The sequence below is a fragment of the Acanthaster planci genome, linkage group LG19, assembly GCF_054643075.1.
Source record: "Acanthaster planci isolate LZ-2023a linkage group LG19, COTS_SCS, whole genome shotgun sequence".
Classification (NCBI taxonomy): domain Eukaryota; kingdom Metazoa; phylum Echinodermata; class Asteroidea; order Valvatida; family Acanthasteridae; genus Acanthaster; species Acanthaster planci.
In genome coordinates this window covers 1,940,926-1,966,131 of record NC_141795.1, presented here as the reverse complement: position 1 = coordinate 1,966,131, position 25,206 = coordinate 1,940,926, and the positions used below count along the sequence as shown (strand labels likewise).

At 43.7% G+C, this 25,206-nt stretch overlaps 1 protein-coding gene across 1 annotated transcript in view; it reads right to left on the bottom strand.

Annotated features, from left to right (window-relative positions):
* The window catches only part of LOC110984316 (transcription factor 7-like 2), a 93,239-nt gene that overhangs the window by 11,031 nt on the left and 57,002 nt on the right, over positions 1–25,206 (bottom strand). Inside the window, exons 4-8 of the mRNA XM_087149178.1 lie at positions 15,673–15,817; positions 12,518–12,623; positions 11,427–11,627; positions 10,618–10,789; positions 9,663–9,828 (exon numbers count right to left, since the gene is read on the bottom strand). Of these exons, the coding sequence (XP_087005304.1) occupies positions 9,663–9,828; positions 10,618–10,789; positions 11,427–11,627; positions 12,518–12,623; positions 15,673–15,817 (790 nt within the window). The remainder of the gene's footprint in view (positions 1–9,662; positions 9,829–10,617; positions 10,790–11,426; positions 11,628–12,517; positions 12,624–15,672; positions 15,818–25,206) is intronic.

Below are 25,206 nucleotides of genomic sequence, written 5' to 3'. Positions count from 1 at the left end.
TTTTCCTTCCATTTTCAGTGGCTTAACTGATGACTTTTGAAGATATTTCTCTCCAGAGAAAACCACCCCTCAAAACAGTCTTGAGACCAACTGCTATTTTGAAAAGTGATACCTACATTCTATTGCAAGATAGTGCAATTGGAGGGCCCAGTTTGGTCCGATACTTTCAGAAATACAAGTTGGCAGTCCAGCTGGTAGATTCCATCCTCCTTAATGAACAAACCATCCAGACCACGTGCCGCAAATGCTCTAATACCAGAGAATTTGGCAGTCCAAAAAATTGTGGTCTGCGCAGGCAGTTTTGGACCTATTTGCTGGCCCATTGCAAGGATACAACCAGCAGCTATCTGTAAAATATGGGCTAGGCCAGAAAGAGCCCACAAAGGTAGAGCCTCCATAAAGCGTATGATTTTGATAGCCCCTAATAAAACTAATGCACCCCCGTGTTCCTCTTGACTGCCACGCTGCAGCTGCGTAAGGACTTTACCAATTTTGAGCCCCAAAAAAGGGTTAAAAATAAAGCAAAAACAAAATAAAGGTTCTCATTTTTGCAAGCTGTCTGTTCCAAGCATACGGAACTTGTCAAGACTGTGTACACTTTGCATTGCCAGTTATAGTGTTTATTTGTCTAAAGATATCAAAGCCTAAAGAAAAATTTGCAGGGGTTTGGAAATAACAGTAAGGATTCTCTGACAAGTCTCCTGCGGTATTAATGGCACAAAGCAAGGAGTCCACATTATCTACAGCATGAATCCGATGAAAAAGAACGAACGAACGCCACACCAAAAACCTCCTGTGAGAGAATAGCCACACGGATACAGGAGAGCTGAAATGTCGAAGAGACACATAGTAAGCGAGCAACAAACCGCACGACACCATAAATCTGTCTGGCCGGCGAAGAGGAGACAGTCACAGGTGGTGCTGGCACCAGGGCAACCATGATGTAGACATCATCAATCACAAGAACAAAGCCGAACCCCACTCTTGGGAGGATAAGGAAAGGAAAAAAGTACACCAAAGAATCCACAGAACGGATCCCGACTGGGCAGCCAGCCACGCAATGAACTGTGTTCGGGACAAGCTGGTGTAGGAAAGTATCCCGTGCTTCGTTGGCAACAGTGAGCCAATGCGGCCTTAAAAATATAACTGCACGGTCACATTTAATATGACCTTCAGGAGAAACAACACAAGCGTGAAATCTACACTGGTCGGGGGGGACCATGGGTAACACAAGATTTTATGGAATTAAACAGAAACATGGAATAACATTGAAACACCAAATTTGATCCAAAAACTGCCCCCCCTAAAAAAAAATTGAACTGAAAAATGCAGTGATGAAAGGACAGAATTTCTGATTTCCTTGAGGACAATTTTTTTCATGGTACCCTCATGTCAAGGGCGCAATCCCGATCTTACATAATAAACAGACTTGCAAGGGCTGTTTACTAAACTGCTTATTCCAATCCCGAGACCCACTACACTTTTTCCCAGGAAACTGCACAGCATTTGGTGATACTGTGTTTCATAAAATACTTGTCCTAACTGACTCCAGCGACTGAGCGTTACTCTTCTCCCACTGTCATGATCTTTGCTGAAGTAGAGTTGCACCTTGGGAAACAAATTATTGTAATACAGGTTTGGGGACACAAATGCTTTTATTTTCTTCAACCCTACCTGCAGAACGCACATGCAAAAAAACAAAACAAACGCCAACAAACAAGAGCACCCACACCAAGATATCATCCACAAAAACCTGACATTCTTTTCCAAGAAACATTCACTTCTACACTTCCGATTCTCCCATTCAACAACATTCAGGTTCCTCTTTTTTTGTTGTCGAAACACTGCCCATCCCATTATATGGTCAGACCCGTTTACAGAGAGAGTTGCAACACGAGAGCGTCAATTATTGGAACCAAAATGGTGGATAATGGGTCAGTGAACATGGACAATTCGCACATAATGGCTGCATGCTGTACTGAACACACAACGAACAGCCATTTGGGTACACAAAGTCTGAAGTTGGCACTACTCTCTCTGCGCACAGCTCTGCATATTTGCCAGGTCTTCCGCGAAAATGAAGCAGAGAATCACTTTCGCATTAACCAAAGCAAATTGCATGTAACTGACGAGGGAATGCGACTGCTGATAATTCCACTGTCTAGGAATGCCAGGGCAGTCATAAATTACAAGAACTAATCAATTGTGCAAGTGCTATCCCCTGACGGAGGGTGAGTGATCACTATTTCTTATTACATCTATCATTTTTTAGTATTCCAAGCCACGCCATTTGCAGGGGTGAGATTGACCAATGATACAAATAGCTGAAAACAGCTGGAAAAATGGCATGAGGAAGCTGAACTGTGAAAATCTCCTCTACTTTTGTACACAGCCAGTGAGGAAAAAAAGCTGAAATCCAAAACAAGAAAGAGCTGAAATCAGCTAAAGAGCTGAAAAATCTTTCTTTCTTTACTTTTTTTTAAAGGGTGTCTGAAATTGTCATTCTTTAACAACAGGAACCAGAATATAAGTAAAAAAAAAAGAGAACCAAATTTTTCTTCTTTTTGGGGAGTTGGACAATCATAAATTCAGCATTCTTCAATGACATATGTTTAATGCATTTTCTTTAAGTTGACTTTCCCAAATTAGTTTTCACACTGCAAAACAATACACCCCCTCACGTCTGCCGGACATCCCCTAGCTTTCAACTCACCCCCCCTTCCCTGACCCTTGCACTGGCTTCGTCAAACCATCTCCTGCATTACAGGATAGCAGTGGGCCAGCCGAATAAAGCAATTCATATGTCAACCCCCTTAGTAATTGTGCTTTCATTTCTAAATAGTCGCCCGCGAATCCTCGGCGGGGTTAGCGCCACGGGCAAGCAAACATTACACAAATTACCCCCTTCCTCCGGTAGGCCTACTCCGCGCCAGGGTAGAATGAGACAGCAATCTCTTTGCCAAACACAGGATTCTTCAGACCGATAAAAGGGAAGACGAAAGACGGTGGGGGGGGGGGAAAGAGAGAATCTTGTTCGGTGAGGAAATTATACGGCCATGCACCAAAAACAACAGAGTATTTCCAGCCGAAGTAAGGCGATACTGTGGGGAGTTCGACGAGACTCCCTCCCCACTTCTCTCTCCCCCTTTTTCCCCCATATATGAAACCCCTCCCCAGGGCGGATCCCCTAAGCACAGATTACCCATAAGGCCGAGGTTGAACAAACACAAAGGAGGAAAAGAAGGGGGGGGAAAAAAGCAGGCAAAAAGAAGATATGACACATGCGGTGCCGAGCCAGCACACATGTCCGGCAGCACACTTTCGCTTTTGCAACAAATGTCTCTTTGTGAGACTAGGACAAGACAGGAGGAGTAAGAACAACAGAAAGAAAAGACGAGGGAAAAAGGGGGAAAAGGAAAGGGGTCTGGGAATAAGAGACCATGGGCAAAGGAAGAAAAGAAGTATAAAAAAAAAGAGAAAAAAAAACTTATCCACCAAATTCCATGGAGGAATCTTGTGAGCAGTAATAACCCAGATTGGACGACTTCTTAACCCAATAATACAAATCTCTTTTGCCGATGGCCAGAGTGAAGATATCAAAGGAGAGAGGGAAAAGGCCCTCCTCGGAGTGGCAAAAAAAAATTGTATTTCTTTGTTGTTTTTTTTCCCACAGTCTGTGGAAGGACACAGGATGTCAATGAAAGGGGGGAAAATAATCTGAAAGGATTCTGCTCTCTCTCTTTGTTTGGCTCTCCGCTCACTCGTTCCAGGTTTGATGGAGATGAGCTACAAAAGAGAAATTGAATTCCTAACCTAAAACCAGCCTCTAAGTAAATGCAAAACTACCAAAAAAAAATGAACACAAGTTACCGACAAAGTCATATTTTTCATGCTCAGAATGGTTTTTATCTTTACCTAATATTCTCTGGGAAAGCGATCAAAACTTGCTTCCAAGGACTTAAAATGCTTTAGTAAGCCTCCTTTTTTTCATCTTCTTACACTGCATTTTACATTGTATCATATCACACACATTGGCTTATTGGAACAAAAATTACTCTACACTATAATGCTACAGACCAAACTTTCCATGGCTTTGTGTCTTTTGTCTGACATCTCTAAGACAACTCATGCCTGGAAATTATTCATCAAATCAGAGCAGAAACCCGCCAGAGAGGCACGAGTCTCCTTACTGGTTTGGGCCAAGCTAAAAACAACAATGATTAAGCTCTGTGATTTCTAAGATCGAGAGGGCAAAATTCATGCATTACGTTTCCCTCTTGGCATTCCTGATTAGACACATTACAATTGATTATTTGCCTTTTCAATCAGTTGGAGACTCATAGCTGAGAGAAAAAAGAAAAAAAATTCACCCCTCTGTCTTCCAAAATGGTGAATAATTAAATGAAGCACCGGCAACCGGTTATGAATGTTTTAAGAGATCTAGGCAAGACTTGGAAGGGCACACGCAAAGGCAGATGATAGCTCACTTCGGGGTTGACTGGATGATGCACTTGGCTGGTTTAAAGAGGGCCAGCTCTGTTTTTTTTTTCCCAATGCCACTTTGAACTTCGATGACCTTCGGCTTGCTTACAAGTACCCGCCCCCCCAAAAAAAGTGCCCCATACACTGTATTGACAAATCCGGCGACCAGTATCAGGAGCGTTTACTGAGGGGCCATCCTGTGTGCACGCAGGTGGTACGCGGGCGTTGCATTTCTCTCCCACCAAACGGGTGTTGTGACTTGCTAAATGCGCACAAGCGCTCACGTTCAAACCCGTGCGTGAGTGCGATGTCCCCGCAGGAATGGCGTCTCCTCAGATTTGTCTGTGCTGAAGCCACAGCTTTCAGCATGACGTATGTGGGTAAATGTAAACATCTTGCACTCACATAGAATTACTCGCACTCTGCTCAACTCAGAAACAATGATGTACCTCAGATAGCCGAGACAAATGTCCACTTGAATGTGATGCTCAGACGACATCGATGCCATTAGAAATGAAGGCCCAGGGCAAGTTAATTTGGGTTGTGGTTGTAGCTCCGTGTACCTAATGTGGTCTAAGATCTGTTTCAAGATCCTTTCAGAAATTTGTTGCCGGCAAGTGGTATGAAGTGAGAGTCCTTTTTGGTTACTACTGTCCGACCTTTAGCGCTACAGGTTATGGTTCATGACCTTTAACTGACAACGTATCACGGTACATCGCATCTTGCAAACAGTTTAAAGAGATCCATGTATTTATGCACGCCCAACTCCTTTTCCTTGAGAACCCACCCACATGCACAAGTACGGCACCGGCACACAAATCAATGTTTCAAAATTTATCACCTCTTGCATAAAAAATGAATTGAGCCAGAAAGAGAGAGAGCGTATGAGATCTGAACCCCCCCTCCCCACATACTTCCAAGACTACCCGTAGGCCACGGACAAGAGAGGAGATTGGCGTATGATGGATGGCTGTTGGTTTTGCGCACGATTCGATTTCCGTTGGATTATTCAAAAGGAATCAGGGGGAAAATCCACACTGTGCTCAGACTGCAATGGAAGGGGGGGGGATAGTGCAAGATTGAAAGATCTCCCGCTGATCCCCAATTTGTGTTGTGAATAACGCTGGGGAGGACAGTGGCTATTTTTCATCGCTGTCGCCGTTGTTCGTCTTCCTCTAGAATCGGTCATCCCCTCTATCCACCATCTCACTCACTCTCTCCCTCCTCTCTGTCGTTCGACCCCCGTCTCCTACGAGATTCTCCTTGCATCCTTATCTCATCATCGCTTGCCTCCGGTCCACAGAGCTGTTGTCCATCGTACATTTTCTTTGTATCATAGGAACCTAAGTTACTTTTTTTTTTCCAATCATGGATCGAGTATCAAATGCAGTGACAGGAAACTATGCAGGATAAATAAAGCATTCTCATAAAGTACTGCTTCTCAAAACTGGCGGGGGGGGGAGGGATATAGCATGAAATCAGAGCACCTTCATCAGTCCCAGCAATCCCTCCCCAAAATGAAAGTCACCCACCAACAGCATTACCTGATGCTTACTCACGATGGCTTTGGATCACGATGGCATCTGTGGATCAGCTTTGACTTAAGTGTGACTCCAACGGAATCCAGTTGACTAGATATCCAAACAAGCTGTGTTTGCTTTCAAAACGCACCATTTCCCAGAACACTCAAAAGAATACAATTGTGAATCCGTTTTTGGCATCATGTTGGAATATTAACAATGAGCATCTGAGAAATCCAAATGGTTAACATGCCGCTTTGGCAACGGCGGCTTGTTACTGTGGAGCTTTTCTTTCCGGTTTGAAGAAACAAAATGCATCCCAGGTGTTAACAAAACAGGAGCTTCGGTGAAACAAGACAACTATTGACAGAGATGGACACAAGACATCCTCAAACAATGCGGTGGCTCTGCCTTCACGTTCTGCCCCCTCGCGAGAGTTGTAGGCGAGGGGGCAGGGAAGCTAACCACTTTAACCCCAATGTCACCCAGTTCACCCCCCCCTTTACGGTTTCATGGTATCCTCCTTAAAAACAGATCCCAACTCCCTCGCCATGGCTATACAATCTCTGAACAGCACAGTTACTCAACAAGGACTGAAACACTGCCCAAAAACCTGCCAAGAAAATGTTTAACCAGTCAGAATAATATCTCTAAACACCCCTCATTCCGGTTAGTTGGATAACAGCCCCTTTTTCCAGATCAAACATAAAGCAGCATTCACAGGCAAAGAAAGAAGCCCAAACCCTTTGCATGCACCCCTATAAACAGAACTAAGCTTTTTTTCTTTTGTTTTTTTCTCCTTCCTCCATCTAGGCCGAAGACAGCGCCAGCTCTCTGACCCCGAGTAACCTTTTCCTGGGAAGATTAATAGTGGGATTAGTGGGATGTTCACCTTGTCTCTGGCACCCCCTGGGGTCCCTTCCTATGAAATATTGAACACCCCGCATATCACAAAATGTAGCACTTCTGGTCAAAAACAAAAAAAAAAACACTATGGCCATGCTGAAATAAAGTGCTGTTTAACGTGAAGTTTTATTTTAAGAGAGTGCTTCGAGGATTTGTCTCTCTGCTTGTTTCTTTCCTTGGTCGTTTGTTTGGGGAAAATGGGGTGGAGAGAGCACAAAATTGAGAAACGGATCAGTTTGTTCACAGCACAAGTTGGATCAGATTGCTGAGCTTGAAAGATCCCGCCTCAAGACATTTCTTTTTCTAAAATCTGTCTCACTGCAGAGATACAGTGTACCTGTACCTCCCTTTTTTGCACGAGGTCTGATTGGAATTGTAAATCAAATCAAAATTTGTACAGTTTCCTTTGAAACAAGCCCCCTCCCCCCACACAACTTGAATACCCCAATCCCCACAATCACACACACACACACACACAAAGAACAAGGGAAAAAAAATTGCCAAACCGCTTCAGAAACATGAATTTCAACACGCCTCAGATTGTTCAAGGGAAAGAGGAAACATTCTGTAACTCAATTAAAGTGGTTTGCACTAACAATTTTCCAACTGGGAATATTTACTCTGTGACGAGATTTACTCACATCAGTTCAACTGATTAGAGAATCAATGAAGTGTAAAACCCGAGTCTCAGTCGATCAATACACAAGAGAAAAGAGAGTTGGGGGGAAAAAAAGCAATGACTGTCCTTGGTATTTCCAGTCAAAATGCAGTTTCTTCAAATCATATCTCAACCGTTAATTCATTCAAGTTCCAACCCGTCAGGGTTGTGTCTGGTGGTGCATCGTGAAATTTAATGACTCGTATAAAAATGTAGCTGTTTAAACTTGACACCAGAAATATCATATCTGTCTATCACATGTACGTCGACCCTTCACACCATCTGCTGATGTTTTTGTGTTGCTTCTAAGGGTGGGTGATTATAAAACTGCAATCCAGTAGCGCTAGAGTCGTTTTTGAAAATTAACCCCAAACAGTGTCTTAATTTTCCTAACAGGGTGTAAAATTGTACAGTCGACAATGTGTCAAGTTTCAGTGGGAGTCCTCATTTAATTGAAGTCTCGCATGAGCCTGTACTTATTTGTAGTTTAATTGTTTGCCCATTTTTACGGGTTTGGTTTCTCAAATTCTTAAGGCCGACAATGCTGGCATAATCAGGCTTTGTTACAGAGAAAAAATGTTTTGGGCAAAGAGCTACAGGGTGTGACAAAATTTGAAATATTGCTTTTTGGTCTTCCAAATGTAGGTTGAGTAATTAGGTAGATTACAGTGTGGGAAAATTAATGTTATGTCTGCAAGCTGTCTCAAGCAAATTGCGTTAAAAATTGCAAAGATCCCAGGCACGCATACGATCTGCCTGATAAAAAAACAGTGGTCACGCTTGATAACAAAATAAGGGTCTGAAAGTGAGTACACTGGTAAAGTGAAGAAAAAGAATGATAAATCAAAAGAGACTAAATTCAGTCCAGGCAACTTGACCACTGGCGTCAGCCAACTACATTAACAACTCGAGAACACAAACTTAATGTGCTGAGTGTCCCTGGCGCGGTGTGTGTGCGCGCGCGTGTACGTGTGAATGTGCTGCTAGGCTGGCTTGGGCAATTTTGGGGGCTGTAATGAAATTAATGATTAAGCCCTTCTGGCGACAGCCGGGGCCCCTTGCCAGACGCTAAACGGTTCCTGGTCTGTGTTAATGAATAAACAGGGAGCCAATCAGCCCCGGCAAAGGGGGGGAAACGTAAAAGTTGGCCAAGAATCCCGTTGCTAGTTCTTTCTGCGGTACGTGCAAATCGAGAGAAGCAGAATTTTAGCAACTATAGGTTCTTCCTTCCCATCTTTCGCAAAGCACCTAGAACCGGCACAAAGGGTTTGACATTCTGGGCAACCTGCATGACCACAGGGGCTAAATAGTAAACTCAAGAAATCCACTATGACAGGGAGATCAACCAAAATCACAGCACAAAGTGTCCAACCGAGGGGGGAAAATATCACTCGGTGGCAGGTGAGGGGGGGAAAAACTACTTTTTTTTTTTTTAAAGTGCAAAGACAAAATTCACAGATGCTGGTACCCAACTGGCTACGAAATCCTAGCCCATAACTGGTAGTTCCCAGATGAGATTTCTGGAATTTGTACAAGAAAAACAAACAAACAAAAAACCAACAGGCATTCAAAGAGTTGGCGGTCATGGTCACTACGAAATGACACTTCAATCCAAAGACTCCGTCAAATCTGCCTGGTAAGTGCCTGTGGTGCGCACACACACAGACTTCTGACTGGACCGAAATATGGCAGACCACACCAGAGTGGGCCCCTCTTGCCTCTAAAGATTAGCTGAATTTGTACACAGCTTAACCGTCTCTAGACCTCAACATGTGGCAATGACAGTATCATTAGCTGGTGATTTTTGGGCGGAGAAGGGCAGGGGGACGGGACTATTTCTCTTCTTTTAAATCAAACTTCATTTGTAGGTAGCCGAATCAATTATCTCCAGTCTAATATCATTACATGTCTACTGGAAGAAATAATGATGAAGATGTATGAAGATACACCCCTTTTTCTCCGTACAAAGAAAACCGACGCACACAAATGAATACGGGTTGTGAAAACTCGCTCCATCCATGTAGGTAAGGATGATGGCTGGAAACAGTTTGGGGAAAGGCGCGGGAGGCGAACGGCAGCGAAGGGGGGGAGCGTACCTGAGTTGTCGCTGGGGTTCTTGTCCTTCTTCTTCTTCTTTTTCTTGCCGTGCATTGCGTAGTTGTCGCGAGCCGTCCAGGTGGGGTACAGCTGCATGTGCAACTGTCTCTCCTTACGGGCCAGCTCGTAGTACTTCGCCTGCTCTTCCCGGGAGAGTGCGTGCCACTGTCCCCGACGGGGAATCGATCAGAAATCAAAAGAGAAAATCAAATTAACCCTTTCAAACCCACACACGCACGCACGAGAAAAATCAATTTCTGCGCGTCAGAAGTTTCGGGTGGGGGAGGGGGGGGTTGGGGAGAACAAAAGGCAGAAGGGAAGAGTGACATCGGGGATTGAGCAAGACCTGAGCCAAGCTCTGTTGTGCGCATTCACAGAAAATCCTTCTCTTACAAACTCCGCATGTGGCCAACAAGAGGAAAGGCTTAACGGACACAATAACATGCAGTCTACCGTTGAAAGAGCAGCTACACATAATGCCAAGATATGTGTCCAAGAAATTCATTCTCAAGACAGAACTGGCTTCCTTCCATACATCTGATGCTAGAGGATTTGTTTGTTTCTCCTTTGACACGATCACATGAGCCATCCTATCATTCGATTAAGTCTTTAACCATCATGGATTCTAGCTGAACGGTCCTGGTGAAACCTGACAATTTCCAGCTGCCCTTTCAGCCAATTTTTTTGAGGGGAGGGGAACCACGGATTGTCTGAAATTGTGATTTGCTGTATATTTGAAAACTGGACTCAAAGTATGCTTCACATTCTAAAATTCTTTCTGAAGAAAAGTGTAACATGCACCTCTTCCAACAAAAAAAGAGAGAAAGTTAGTAAATTTAAAAACAATTTAGGAAGCACTTTACTCTGAAAAGGACAGTAAAAACCCTCACATCGTTTTTGAGTCATCTATTTGGACACTGAAGAGACAACATGGACTGTGAAACTCAGACTCACCCTCCTTCCCAGGATCTGGTTGATGGCAGCACTTTCCTTGAGCGTGCACTCCTTGACCACACTCGCTCGCTTCTCCTTCATGTACAGCATGAATGCGTTGAGTGGCTTCTTGATGTGTGGCGGCCGCCGCTTGTCTGAATGCTTGGACTCCTTCTCTTTGGGTGGGGGTTGTCTGCGGGGCAGAGGAGGTGGTGAGATTTGAGATGAATGCTGATGTCAGTCAGCAGCTGTGCCAATTTTAATCTCCGTGGACACTTGCAGGCAAGATTCAAAATCTAAGGGCCGAGTGAATCAGTCTGATCACTGACCCAGGAAGAAACTCCCTCAGGCGACACTTTTTCCATGGGCTCGGGCGAATTTTTACGATTGAAAAGATTGGATTTTTTTACCCTGACATAATTTGTTATGCACTGAATACTGGAACTTGCTGCAGTCTGCAATCTTGCGAACAGAAAATTCACAAGCCTACTGGAAATCAAGAACCTAATGTTACTCATTCAAACACCTTAAACAGCTAGCTGGGAAAGCCTGCCAGACTGAGTCTAGACGTGTATACATGTACTATAAAGCAAGAGGTAATGGGTACTATACTTCCAACTGCATAGTCTTACGAAGTTTTTAAAAGATCTCAGTCATTGCTAACAAACAGTGCTTGCAAAGTTACACAAGCGCCGATGAAGAGAAATGGCCAATAACAAATATTCCATATTAATATCTCCGTGTCGCAAAACTTCATCTGTGCACATTTTCACAAATTTCAAGAGCTGAATAAAGGACTGATCAGTGAAAGGAGCAGCGTATGTACGCACCTGTCGTTACTCTGTTGTTGCGTGTCTTGTTGCCTCGTGCCCGACGTGACAATAGCCGGGTGCGGGATACCTGTGACGGCCATACCATGGTGGGGTGGGGGCAGGCCAGGGTGGCCGATGCGTGACATCCCCGACGGGTTGATGAGAGTTGGGTAGGGGGACCTGAGAGCACCTGTGAGGGGGTAAAAGGGTTGGCCTTGCCTGAAGCAGAAAGAGAAAAAAAAAAAAGGAGTGAGGAGAACAACAGGTTAATTAATACGATGAGTAGTTTCCTTTCAATACTACTGCTCACTTAGGTTCATCTTGAAATGAACAAATTTCTTTCTTCAGTAAGCTCAACAGTCAGTTTAACTTTTTGAATTTGCAAATAAGGGCTATTATCCTTCTTGCATAATCCACGTCCACGCATCCACGGTTTTGTGGCATTGCTCGCGTTGCTTGCATCTTGCCTGTGGGACATGATCCCTGGCTATATGGTGTGTCAGGTTTCATGGCTTCTATCTACACGTATCCCTAAACAAACAGTTTGACAAATGGGAAGAACCGCCAACACAGGGCTGGGTAGTTAAGTTGGTACAGTGCTGGTCCGGTGTTCTATCCCGCTCTAGTAAATTTTTCAATGCATCTTTATTTTCTCTCAAGAATACATAAACATCCGTGACTCTACTATCGCCAGGTCCCTAATTTGGCCATTTACTGTGAAAACGAACCACACTTCACAACAACTGGCGAAACTAGGGATCTGGCAAAAATACATGTGCGGGCATTGGGTCCCCTCATGCAGCACTTACATGTAGCTTCTAAGAACCATCCAAAAGATTAAAAAAAATGACAGGTAAGGGTTTAACTGACTGATCAAAATTTCAGTTATATACAGGTATCTTGAATTATCCTAGATGACAACGATACACCGCACATTCAACTGCAGTATTTTTCTATAACACGGTGGGACTGGTACATTAGCTAGCTGTTCAATTGCCCAGTTTGCGCATGAAAATTCAACATACTCAACTGTCCACAAATTCTCTTCTCTCACCATCTGACACCTCTGTGTTTCTCTGATGGCTAACAAGCCTGATTCCCATACTTACCAAGGCACATTGTACACTTCTAAGTGGTGGGGCACATTGCCTAATGAACCAGGAGACAGTGGATGGTACAAGGGAAGTTCTGATGAATGCCTGGGTCTGGGTATACCTGTTTGGTACAATCAAGACGGAAAATGATTAATTACAGGAAACCAAAGCGGATTGTATCGTACGGTCTATCACAAGAGAGGTACATGTGTGACCAGCTTCACAAAGATTCTCATTTTACTGATCCTCGGCCTAAATTTGGATCTGGATTCATTAGTCGGCGGCAGTCAAATCTGAGAACATTTTACCATTCAGTGTTTCGGAAAATATCTGAAATTTCTTGGTGGGAGAAACGGACAGCAGAAAATATCCCATGATGCAATTTGTGATGCTTGAGCACAGCTGCTGTATGGGCAGAGTGCATTCCACTAAATCGCTACATTTCTGCGAGGAAGTTCATTTATGTGTTGTAATGTGAAGGGTTATTTGCAGAAAGTGATGGAATAATTGGAACTGATTGTAGAGAACCTTCGTTCACAAAAACTTCCAACTCAGGCCTATTTTAAATAGAGGCAGATGGGTACGTTCAGACCTGTCACAGAGTTTTGACTATTTTGGGGGTGTTTTGCGGAAGGAACAAACTTTTCCTGGTGAACCCTTACCAACTGAAAAGAAAACTGATCTTGTGGCCATAATCTTGAATTTCCTGTGAAACACACATTTTGAAGTGGTTCCTGAGTGTCACCAGGTAGCGCTGTTTCTGTCTGATTTTCCACTGTTTTCTGTGGGCCCGCATTCGGTTACAGTGCAACCCGTACTAAATTCTCTCCAGTAATAGCAATGTCAGTCCACATCCCATGTCTTCCCCGCAAAATGGCAGTTGAAATTAATGATTAAATGTACAACTGAACAAAACGAAACTAAAATAACACAAAACCCATCCCTCTACAAAATACCCGGGAACCTGTATACCAAATTAATTTTCGCCCTCCAAAAGCCTTCAAAACAGTTTCCACCCGGCAATTTCCCCCCATTTCTTCAAAGTAAACAGTTTGATAGATTACAAATCCAGTTTTCTCCCTCGAAATGGGCCATTCCTCAAATGTGTGGTGAAGCAAACACTGCAATGCATGCAATGCCATTCTTTCTTGGCCGCAATAAAGCTGCCAGAGGACCAAAGGTTAATGACATGGTGACCAGACTAAATGTGGGCATGTATATATCACACCATCGCTCCCCTTCTCATATCACAGCAGTGGTGCAGGGCCTTTTAACCACAGTCTACCTTGTGCGCTGAAACGCAAAGTTAGAATTCAACCTGAAAGATACGGTAACATGGTACCGGTCTCATTCAAGCATGTGGTCTTCTGATAATATTTAACCCTAATAGTCCCAAATCCTCCAATTTCAATATAATTTTACATACACCCTAGGGGGTTAATTAAGGAAACTGAGTATTGTAATGTCCTTGGACATGGAGTTGGACTCATTTCTGATCCCTTCCACGCATCCGTGCCAATCTTTTTCGACCATATTTCCAAGAGCCAAATTTCTCTTCATTCAAGGCTCTTGTTCACTTAAGATCCTCAGGCTTGATTGTAACTGCACCACCTTGTAGTAAGGTTTATATGCGAGCTCAGAAAAGATACAGCCGTAATCTGCAGACAATTTTTAGGCTGAAATTTATCATAGCCATGGTCAAATTCTACCAATAGTGGCGTCAGTCAGTAGTTCTGATACAAATATGATTTCTCTAGTCAATATCTACATGAACACCAATTTGACGGCAACAAATTTCATATTTACAGCAACACTACACTGGTGAAGCAAACCAAGTACATGTACAAACGTTCTGGTGCAAATGCTAAAAAAAAAAAATATATATATATATATACAAGCATTGAAAAGAACAAATTTTTCTTTATTTCAGGGAGAATCTGGACAGCTTCCAGTGGTTTCGACCCTGTACAAATACTGGCGATTCACAATAGTGCGCCCCCAAGAGTCTGCAACGCGTTGGCCAATCACAACGCGCGACATTTGTCAATCCTTTTTGAACGCGCATTGGGTCCGACAGATTCCGCACATTGTGATTGGCCAATGCGTTCCAGACTCTTGGGGGCGCACTGTTGTGAATCGCCCCATATTGAAAGAATGAGGGGGAGTGCTGAAACTCCTCTGCAAACGATGAATTTTCAAGATAGAAAATGTACGAAAATAAGCTTGATGAAATAACTGTTATCAGTACATGTAATGGTAAACACAGGATGGACTGCAATGGACAAGCCGTATCTCATGAGTCGCGATGGGTCAGTCATGACCAACGCGACAACGACCTCCTGGTGCCGGTGGGTCTTGTTTTTTTTCTCGGCTTCGAGTCCAGGCCAACATAATAGTTGTTATTAGAATAGAGCAAGGTAAACGTACAAGCAGTTTAATGAGATACGTGCACGTTGAAATGTATGCGTGGGTCTTCAAAACTGAGAGATTTGCGGCCTAATTCATCTCAATATGGCAAACAGGGAGGTAAACCAGACGCAGATGAGTCTCGGTTGCTTGGAGATGCAAGCATTCGGACACTGCACACGAGCTGCTCGTTGGGGGGAGGGGGGGAGAATTTTTCAACATCCTCTGTTTGCCTACAGACGCTGCGCAGTGGCATACAGTGAAGGCAGCGAGAGAGTATGTGTGTACAGATGAACATGTAATACGCTGTAAACATCGGAGTCGGTTACATTACGTACATGTTTGCATATGATCCACTTATGACAAAATGTGCATAAATTACATGCATTTTTCCATTGTATTTGGTAGAGAGATACAGGCAGTGCCATTAACAGCATGATGAAAAAGAACTGGTAGGACGGGAAACGGAATTGGAAATACAAAATTACAGCATGTTCACCTTAATCCCACTTCTAGCTCACTGGAAAAGGTCTGGCTAGCATTCTAGATTATGTATTCACTCGTTAAATCATGCAGAGTTGCCACTATCACATTTAACTGTTAACACAAAAAAAATCAACCTGTAAAATAAATTAGCTAGAAAAAGCTTTACAGTTCTTGCTTTACAAGGAGACTTCCAACACTTAGTTTTCTATCATTGGGCTTCTTTGCTAATTTCAATTGATAGGATGGTAAAATTAAATCAATTTTAAATTTTGCTTCACCTGTCTTTGCGTCAACTTCTATCGCGCTTGCCAGATGGGGTGGGGGAGGTGTTCCTGGGGGGTAGTGGTCCTGGTTATACATCATCAGATGGGCCAGGGATGGTGGGTAGGGCCCACTGGGGTGCACCATGGAGAGTTTGCTCCCCTGGAGAAGGAGACAGAGAGGATGTGAGTGATTATGGTGACATGCAATTAAATACTGCAATGTTCAATACTCTCTACTTACATGTAAATGACTGGGTACATGATTTGGACTAACGACAGAGGTCAGCTCTTCCGTCGACCCCCCATTACTGGGTAAAGACCGGTTCGTACCTGGCGTGAAGGCTACCGCAAAATGCGAATTTGTGACATCTGATCAAATATTTGCACAGCTACTTCGCGAAAGTTGAACACATTTCAACTCAAGCGAAAATTTGCAGCAACTCTTTTGCGGTGTCAAATTTGCTTCGCATTCACATTTGCCTGTAGTATGAACCGGCTTTTAACAAGGCGCCCTCTCTTGGTCACGCACAGTCCATGGGCTGTTACCAATCCCTAAGGCACATGTCACTGTGAAAGCTATGAGTCCAGAGTATGTCTAGATTAGCATTTCTTGAAATGTCCTTCTGATTCAATATCTTGTTACAGCCTCATCCGACCCTGTTACTATTTGGAGGATTTTTCACTACACCCCTCCCCAAGGTCAGATGAAAACATGTATTGCTTCTCTACGACACAGCAAAACAACAGTTGCAAAGATGGGCAGAAAATCTTTTGGCAACAAATAAGTCTCTCTCTCTGTATTTATCGTTTATGTGCAGTGCATGTCAGGCAGTACATGTACAACAGACCGCTTCAGTTTAGACTTTCTATACATGTATGTACACATACAATACGTACCTGTCACGACCCCCCCCCAAAAAAAACTCCCAGAATGCTCCATACCATACAAAGCCATGGAACTTTGTCCAGGTGACAGTACAGCTACGAAAGGCCAAGATCTTAGACAATGACGACTCTCTGCGAGCGCTTCACCGCTTTCTCACGATACCAGCTGCAGGGTGGCATGATTTATGTGGAATTGACGCTTTTGAATCAACTTGGATTTCGGGGTCATTAATTTGAAATCTCTTCAAGCCTTTTGGCAGAGAAAAGCCACCCACATACACGCAACGCTGCACAGAGGCAACTGGCTCATGTTTCAAAGGCAATTGTCAAGCAAAATGTATACATATTGCCCTCAATGGAAACAAAGAGAACTAAAGTTACGAAATTAACTGCCCTTCAAATGAAAGTCAAAAATACGGAGAAAGCTACTGTTGGGGTCTAGGGGACAAAAAAAAAAATTGACAAAGGCCTGAACTTGAAATAAACAGTACAGAGCAACATTTTCACGTGGGTGCCACCCCTGCTAACCTGACTGTACTTTTGATCTCTGGCTTAGTGGTGCATCAGGAGCTAAAAAGTACAGCTCCTCTCTTTTAGAACTTTAGGGACCTTTTTTCCTCCTTTTACCTTCACCACATCCTTTTTTTCTTTTTCTTTTTTTGCGGTATGGAGAGCTGATTTATGGTGTTAGCACTGAACAATCAGCACCGAGGGCTGCCTGGAACAAAGCAGGGAACGGACGACTGGGTCCACGCAGTTGGGTACTTTCAACTACAATGACACGGCACATCTGTCAATATAAAATACTAGCCCCGCACCAGCCAGGGCCGAGGGGGGACGGGGCCTCAACTACTGTAGCGCCGGCGCTGACTTTTTGCACCTCTCGCCTTGTTTGTGCTGCGACAATGCTGTGCTCTTGTCTTCATCAAGGCAAGCGGAAGTTCTCCCTGCCGCTACTTTCACACAATCTGATTCTGTTTGGACTTTTTTTCTTCCGTTGCCCCGACAGACCCCTAATGACATCACTTGCTTTTTAGAGAGTTCAAAAACTTGCCTTTTTTTCTCAACATCCCTCTTTTTATGCACTTTCCACGAACAGACGTACTTAAATGCTCAGCCAATGGCATGAAAGGGAGAATCATGTTTGGCCCCACTGTACAGATGGTGGATCTAATGAACTGAGATAAAAGAACACAAACTAGAACCTTCCCCCTTTTTTCGTCAGCTGCCAAGACAAAACCACACGCAAGATAAAAACGATTACACTATTTAGGGGTCAGCTTTCTAATCCAAAGTTCAATGTGTTATTTACAATTCAGGTTTGCAAATGTTTTGGAAGACCATGCTGCAATCCTGATTTGCATGCATGTCTCACACGGGACTTTTCTTGGCCAGTCAGACTTTCTTATTGGAACTTTCTTTTTGGGGGTGCACGGCTTTCCCTCTCATAAATGGACTGCTTTTTTCAAGCCATGCTAGCCAGCCCGTCAGCCCACAAAACCCAGTGACAAATTGAAACACGTCCCGGAATGACGGACGAGCCGCCAGTCTGCCCTGTCTCATGTATTTTTTAACCAATCGCTGGAGCACAACGTTGAATAGAGTGCTTAAGGGCTCAGGGTTGGGTGCGTTTGCGTGACATACCGGTGGGTGTTGAAGAAAGAGATATCCCCCCTTCCTTCAGTGAATGTACCGGTAAGAGTTAGCACTGGAAATCACTCAGACGAAACCGTCATTTGGTATAATAAGCAGGTGCGTAAGACCTACAGGTGTGACTTTTCCAGCTAAGTCATGAGCCTGTTATTCTCCTGACTCAAGTCGGAATGCCAATGAAAAAATTAACCCTGATCAGTTTATGGCCAGTGTAAATGCCTCTTCACCTGAGTGGTACATTTTCAAAGCTCTGTTACAAACACCACTTACAACAAACAAAACTAAACAAAAAGTCTACTCCTCAAAAATAAATCTCCCATTAAAAACCTGTGTGCTAAATACGCGTACGACATCGTACCTGTAAACGCTTGCCCAACACTATCAATTTCCTACAGCATTTTACGAGAATGGGATGCAAAAGAATGGCAGCATCATCTCCGATTGGCCTGCATATTACAAAAAAACTCCTAACCCGCTCAGGAAAGACACTGCCAAGTACATGTAGTGACAGGCTAATCAGCCTGAAACCTCATCACAAATGAATAAACCACAAGAAAAGAAAAAAAAAAAGTTAAAAACATCAAGAGTATATGTCCATGTTATTCAAATAGGATTTGCTTACAGGCAAATGTGATAAGAGTGTAAGAACCAGAAGTAATCACTACATCAGTGAATGCTAGAGTGCCAGAAGTCAACCCACGGCAACAAAGCAATTTTTTTTTATAAGACTCCCCCATTTGTATGCTATCAAAATAAACACATTCAATTTAAGCAAGTGCAAAAGAGAGCAACACTGTGGAACAAGACACCACCATTCTCCCAGACACAAAAACCTGCTCCCACCCCCCCAAGTACAAATATTACAAGAATAACCACATCAACCTTGATGCCTGAGATATGACAGTTGAAAAAAAAAACCAAAAAAAACATATCTGACTGACCCTACCCCCACTGATGTAACCCTCCCAATCTCCTTAGGTAAATCACAGTCAATCCATCTGTCCCCAGCATGTCAATCCAGAAGACTGCGGCACGGGGGAGTGGAAAGCTTCAAGTCTTGCATACGCACATCGGGCATTCACTGGACAGGATGTGCACTGTGCACAGATTTTACCAGGCACCGCTGTCCATTGCCGGCAAATTTCTGACATCTTCCACCAAATGAGCAGGAATGTCTCTTGTGTTGTCTCTCGTCACTCAACATTTTCACTTGTAAAATCTTATCATGTTTGGGTCTTAGTACCTCTGATTAACCAAAGCTCAAAGCTCAAGTGCCAAACTGAAATGATGATCTCTAATGGTCTGCATACGTGTACATCTATCTTTCCATGTTGCCATGGCATTACTACCATCAATACCTCATAACTACAGCACAATAAAGCCTCGACAAATCTACACTTTTCCAACCACCACCATGTCTTACTTTTCCTTTTTTTTCCCCCTCCCAAACAGCATTTCTTTTGAATAAAAAAAATCTCTAAAGACAGGGAAAAACAAGAATCACTAACGATGACTGAGACGTGTAAATATACTGCGGGTCAATATTTGGATTATTTGATTTTCTGTTTCTAAATCCATTTATCAGGTTTATCTATATGGTGCGTTCCCGTCCCATGGAGGGGGTGATCCATGAATGGGCCACACTAAGCTGCGTCACCAGATACTAACGAGGAATAGACTTACGCATGCTTTCCTACAGCAGTGACGTGAGCAATGGTCCACTGAACCCTCACAGGAAAGCACACATGTAAACAAAGCATTACGTGTACATCAATTGCATTTTGCGTCTATTGCAAATGATCACCAAAGACATCTACATCTATCTGGTTCTCTGGAAGCAAAAACTCCATGTACTTATTTCACAGCTTCTTTACCCTTGAGCAAGAAACCATTCCTAACTGTATGACACCATCCAAAGAAACCCCAAGAGGCCAGTGTGTCTGATCATCTCCTTGACATTAATGAGGTTTCGGTCACTCCACATATTTGGCTCTTTCGCTGACATGCCTGCCAATCAAAAGGAAACATCAATGCTTGCCATAATCAACCAAGAAGAGGGGCACATGCACTCCAGCAAGCCATTCCGAGCCAGCCTCTAACAGCGGCGACGACTGCCGGAGAAATCGCACTATTACCCCAAGCCGGCACGCGCAATCTTCACTGATTGTACTAGCGACACAAAGACACCATCTTGTCATCTCAAGTTCTTGACTGGCGTCCCCGGCGCTCGACTTGCCCGTCACCAAATGTGCCGAGCTCTCGACAGCCCACCACACCATAACTCCGAGCCTCTCCCCCCCCCCTTGACGACAACGACGGAGGTATTTGAGCCTCCGTTCTTAGATGGCTCGCCACCTAGGGTGTTGGGATCTCCTTGCCCCACAATATTTTATTGACGACAAGACGGAATGAAAATGGCAGGGTGACTGACCGGTACACGGTGATGGAGATGAGTTGTAGGAAAAGGGAGACCAGTTCTTCTTCCCCACTGGATTAATATGCAACGATTTCTCAACTATGGCGTGGTGTGCAATTTGATCAAGAAAATCTTGTAAAAAAATTAATTTGTGATCTAAAAACAGAACAACTTGTGAATTTGTGCGTGTCTCATACAACCAGAAGTACACCAGAGATTTGTAGCCTTTCAATAAAGCATCCTACTATCACTCCAAAATATCAAAACTGACTCCCAAGTAGCCTAGTAATCTTGTAAATGATACGAGGAAGACATAGTGATGATAGATTCTGTCCAATCAATGAAATTGCAATTTCCCTTTTTTTCTTGACCACAAAAGTGAACAGGCATTAATGACTCACACAAATGCAACTCTTTGCTGGAACTTTATGGTTCTAGTTTGCTAAACAAGGCAAGAAAGAGATTTTTCGGACTTTACCCAACTGTAACGCTACCCAACTGGAGCCCCTCTCCCACCAATGACAAGTCACCATGTCAACAACAAATAAACATCAAAGACGCCACAAGCACCGACCGGAAAGCCCAAGTGCTGAAAAGCTTCAATCAATCCATCAGCTACCCCGAGATATAGCCCTCCCTTTTCTTTTTCTTTCACAGAAGGGAAAAAAACGCCAGCCTCCCAAGCCGAGCCGCTACGTCTGCTTGTGCGGCTCCCGCACCACGCAGCCCGCCCCCGTTGAGTGGACAATAATCCTTCTGAAAATTGTCTCGCGCCATTTCGCCGTTCCAAGATGAGGAGCGAAAAGATATCTCCTGTTGACATCAATGACTATCTGATACGGATCTGTTGGTGCAAGTCATGTTTCCACACACGGGAAAGGCAAAAAAAAAAAATTTGTCTGCTGTCCGTGGTCGTTGAACCATCTGGATGCGACGGACGGGTGACTCCCCGTCGTCAACGTTGCTCCTTGAGAGTAAGAGAGACTGCAGGGACTTATGAGTGAAACTCAAGCCGAAACTTAAGAATGGCTGAGCAGAATAAGGTCAGGGATAGCCCAAAACCACCGGCATTACCGTTCAAAGAAAAAAAAAGAAGAGGGACAGGGAAGAAATGGGTCGCGATGCCGGCGCGTCGGTGATTTGAATCAGAGAGAATGAAAGTTAATACGTGTTAATTTGAGGGATTGGAACACAACCTGGTGTATCAAGATCCAGGCTAGGGGGCAGGCATCTCCAATTTGATGTACGAGACAAATCATAATTAGGTTATGACAAAAATCATCCACACTTCGGCCATTACGGCTCCAACCAAATATCTCTCCTGCAAAGCCAACGCAAGTCGTGAAGTAATGCACATTCGTACATATACGTGTATTCCCTTTCGGTCGCAAATAAGATAATGTCTTCATACGATACCTAAATAAAGTGAGGGAACATTGAATAAAGCGGATTAGGAATGCTACCTAATATGGCTTCAGACTCGTGCTAAGCCGGCTGTGCATCCAACGCCTCAGTGCAAGTATGGATCATGTTTTACTGAGGAATTCCACTCTTCAAAAATTTTTTCCAGCGTTATGATAAGTCTTTAATTGTTACGTTGCCTGCATCAGTTTTAAATTAGATTTACATGCCTTTTCTGTTCCTACAGATGCAAACACCTAAACCTTACTACGCTTCCTTGGCCAGTCAGCATCAATAGACAGACACATGTAGCCGCCACGCACCGGTATATTGTAACGGTACATGTACATCTACAGTACATACATGTACACTATATTTTTGTCCATAAGAATGCGATTCCTATTATAAGTCATTGTAGAACCCGTTCACAACAGTGACCACACAAAGTTTGTTAACTGTGCACCACAAACAAGACAGAAATGAGGTCAGAAAATCAAAAACAAAAAACTCTAAGTAGCCATGCACACGGGGGCATTTTGCGTTGCAGCATCCCTCTTTGAATAAGACAAAGACTGCCCTCTACTGTCAGCACAACTCCCAGGTAACAATTCCCTCCCCCCATCCCAACAATCACCACTCCGCTATTTTCAACACGTTACTCACGCACGCCTAGCCACTGGCTGCCAAACCCATCACCCCGCATTAACTTGATTAAAGATTTGAGCTTCGTGTCTTGACATTCAATGGGGCCAGCCAGACAACCACAAGAAACAGACGAAGAGAGGGGAACACACACACAGAGAAATTTGTAACTGGTGGGAGGGGTATTCCTCCCAAGCCAATTATACATCTTTGGCATTGTTTGTCACGACCAATTTAATCACAATTAGAAAAGTGCATTTTCACATCGGCTGCCTCCCTCCCCTATGACAGCGCAAGACATGAACCAAGAGGTGGATTTACAAGCGATCTCTCTGCCCTTCAGATCTACCCCTTTTCTGATGGGTGGGGGTAGGCGGGGGAGGGGGATTTAGGAGTGGCTGCTTCTGACAAGAACATTTCACCGCTGACTGAATGCTGACATACTACCTGGCACGCACGAGTGAGCAAGCATAACTGGAGTGGTGGCACGGCGGGCAGTTATGTCGCACATTAATCACGGCGGTCGGTACGATTAAAATATCAGTAACTCTGCACATCCAACATGGCCGTCTCTTCACCTAATCCCTTAATGCATCACCACTGCAGCATGCAATTTACCACTTGCTTGAGTATGGGGAACTTGTGTGAATAGGATCTGCTCTTTTGATGCCACAGTTGTGTTTTTCCAACCAGAGGCCGTCAGTGCAAAAGTAAAAAGATAATTCACAAAATAGTAATAAAAATCCCATGCAGTTATCAGAACTCGAGATAATAATGCACAGACTGCTAAATACTAAATAAATGAAAATACAACCCTATTATTTATAACCAATGGGACAATTGTCCATTTTGAATGAATTGGAGGTAAAATCGAAAACCAACCAAAAGGTGGTATATATGCAGACTTGGCCTGCCCATACAAGTTGTAGGCAAAACAAGAGTGGACTATTCAAATGACTGTGCATGACTGAATGGACACATGCTATTTTATTAAAGGAAAAAGTTGCATTCTACATTGAATCTTCTGTCAAAAAGGGAGACGCACTCAGAGAGATAGATGAGCCAGATATAGCTATGCAGTAACGGCAAAGTTCATTTGGTTTAAATTTTTTAAGAGTGAACTAGTTTGTCCTCAAATTGAATCTCTCTGTCTGCTGGAGATTGTCTTTTTCTTCAATTTTTCTCAGGCGTCATGGTTGGTGCGCTCATTACGTCTGCTCAGTGGGCTCCGACTGATTTGTTGGTAAATCTCGTAGCCAACGTTAATCAACCCAGACAGGCGCAAAAAGGCACTGTAAGCCATGCCGTCTGCGCTGCTTTCCGACCCTGCGAGGTGGGAGCAACACATCAAGAGTGCCCATCCAGAAATGAGTGAGAAGTGTCTCATCTTGTTCTACACATACGCTAGCCGGGAATTTTCTGGAGTTAATTTTTCTGTCGCTGTTGGAAGCTCTGCCTGACAAAAAATGTAGTGCCGTCTATTTGCATTCTCATGAGTCAATGTCCCGGACAACGCGTAGATCCTAACTCGATAACCACACCTTCCAAAGCTCTCTCTGATGATGTGCGCTGAGAAAAACAATTCTGTGCCTTGTTCTAATAAAGGGTAGGAAATTGGCAATACCGTCCTACAAGGAGGAATGGGGGCAGAAAAGAAAGGAAATGAATCAAATATGTGGGAAATAGAAAATCGGAGAAGACTCTGATAGACAGGGAACAGGATAATGGCAGAGAAATACTGGACATTTAAAAACAACGCATGCAAAATGTGGATGGGGAGGAATGGACATAGGGTCTTTTCAAATTTGGTTTAGTCTGCAAAAGTAATGTAACTCTACTTTTACGATTAAAAGCTGAAGAAACTTATTTCAGATTGAAGTACTCTTGGGGAAAATCCCTAGACTATTAAGCATTATTTATACTTGGCTCTTAAACAGCACCCATGGCAGACATGAGGAACAAAGACGTTCGGAAGTGACGGAGAAGATGAATAGAGTGTACAAGAAACCATAAGCGAAAGAAGAAATGGAAAGCAGAATCTGGTGAGGACTAGGAAAATAGAAAATGCAGTGGAGGTCCACCGCAATGAAAATCTTGGCCAAGTCAGTAGTCAGATATCTGACCTTGAACAGAAGCACAGCCCCTTTTCTCGGTGGCTACGGGATCACAACGCAAGCATTTCTCAGTCGTTTGTGAACCCGCTGAAGTGCGCTGTCCACCAAAGGAGCTGCTGCTGCTTTTTGAAAATTGTGCCCTCTCTTGGTCGTGCTTAGGGCTCATACTGGTAGTCCAGCCTAGAGTTCCAACGGTTCACTGATGCTTGTTATATTGTTTTTTACAAGAGTAGACGGGTGGGTGGCATGTATCAAATTGTATACAACTGCAGTTTGATCAACCAATACTGTACCGAGGATGGTCCAGCCAACTTCAGCATTTTGATATCATGTATTCATGACGGAGGCACGACAAACTTCGTAAAAATATTGCTTGGTACATGTATTTCTCGGTGGGGGAAGTTGACTGCTAACTACCGGTAGTAGTTAGCAGTCAAC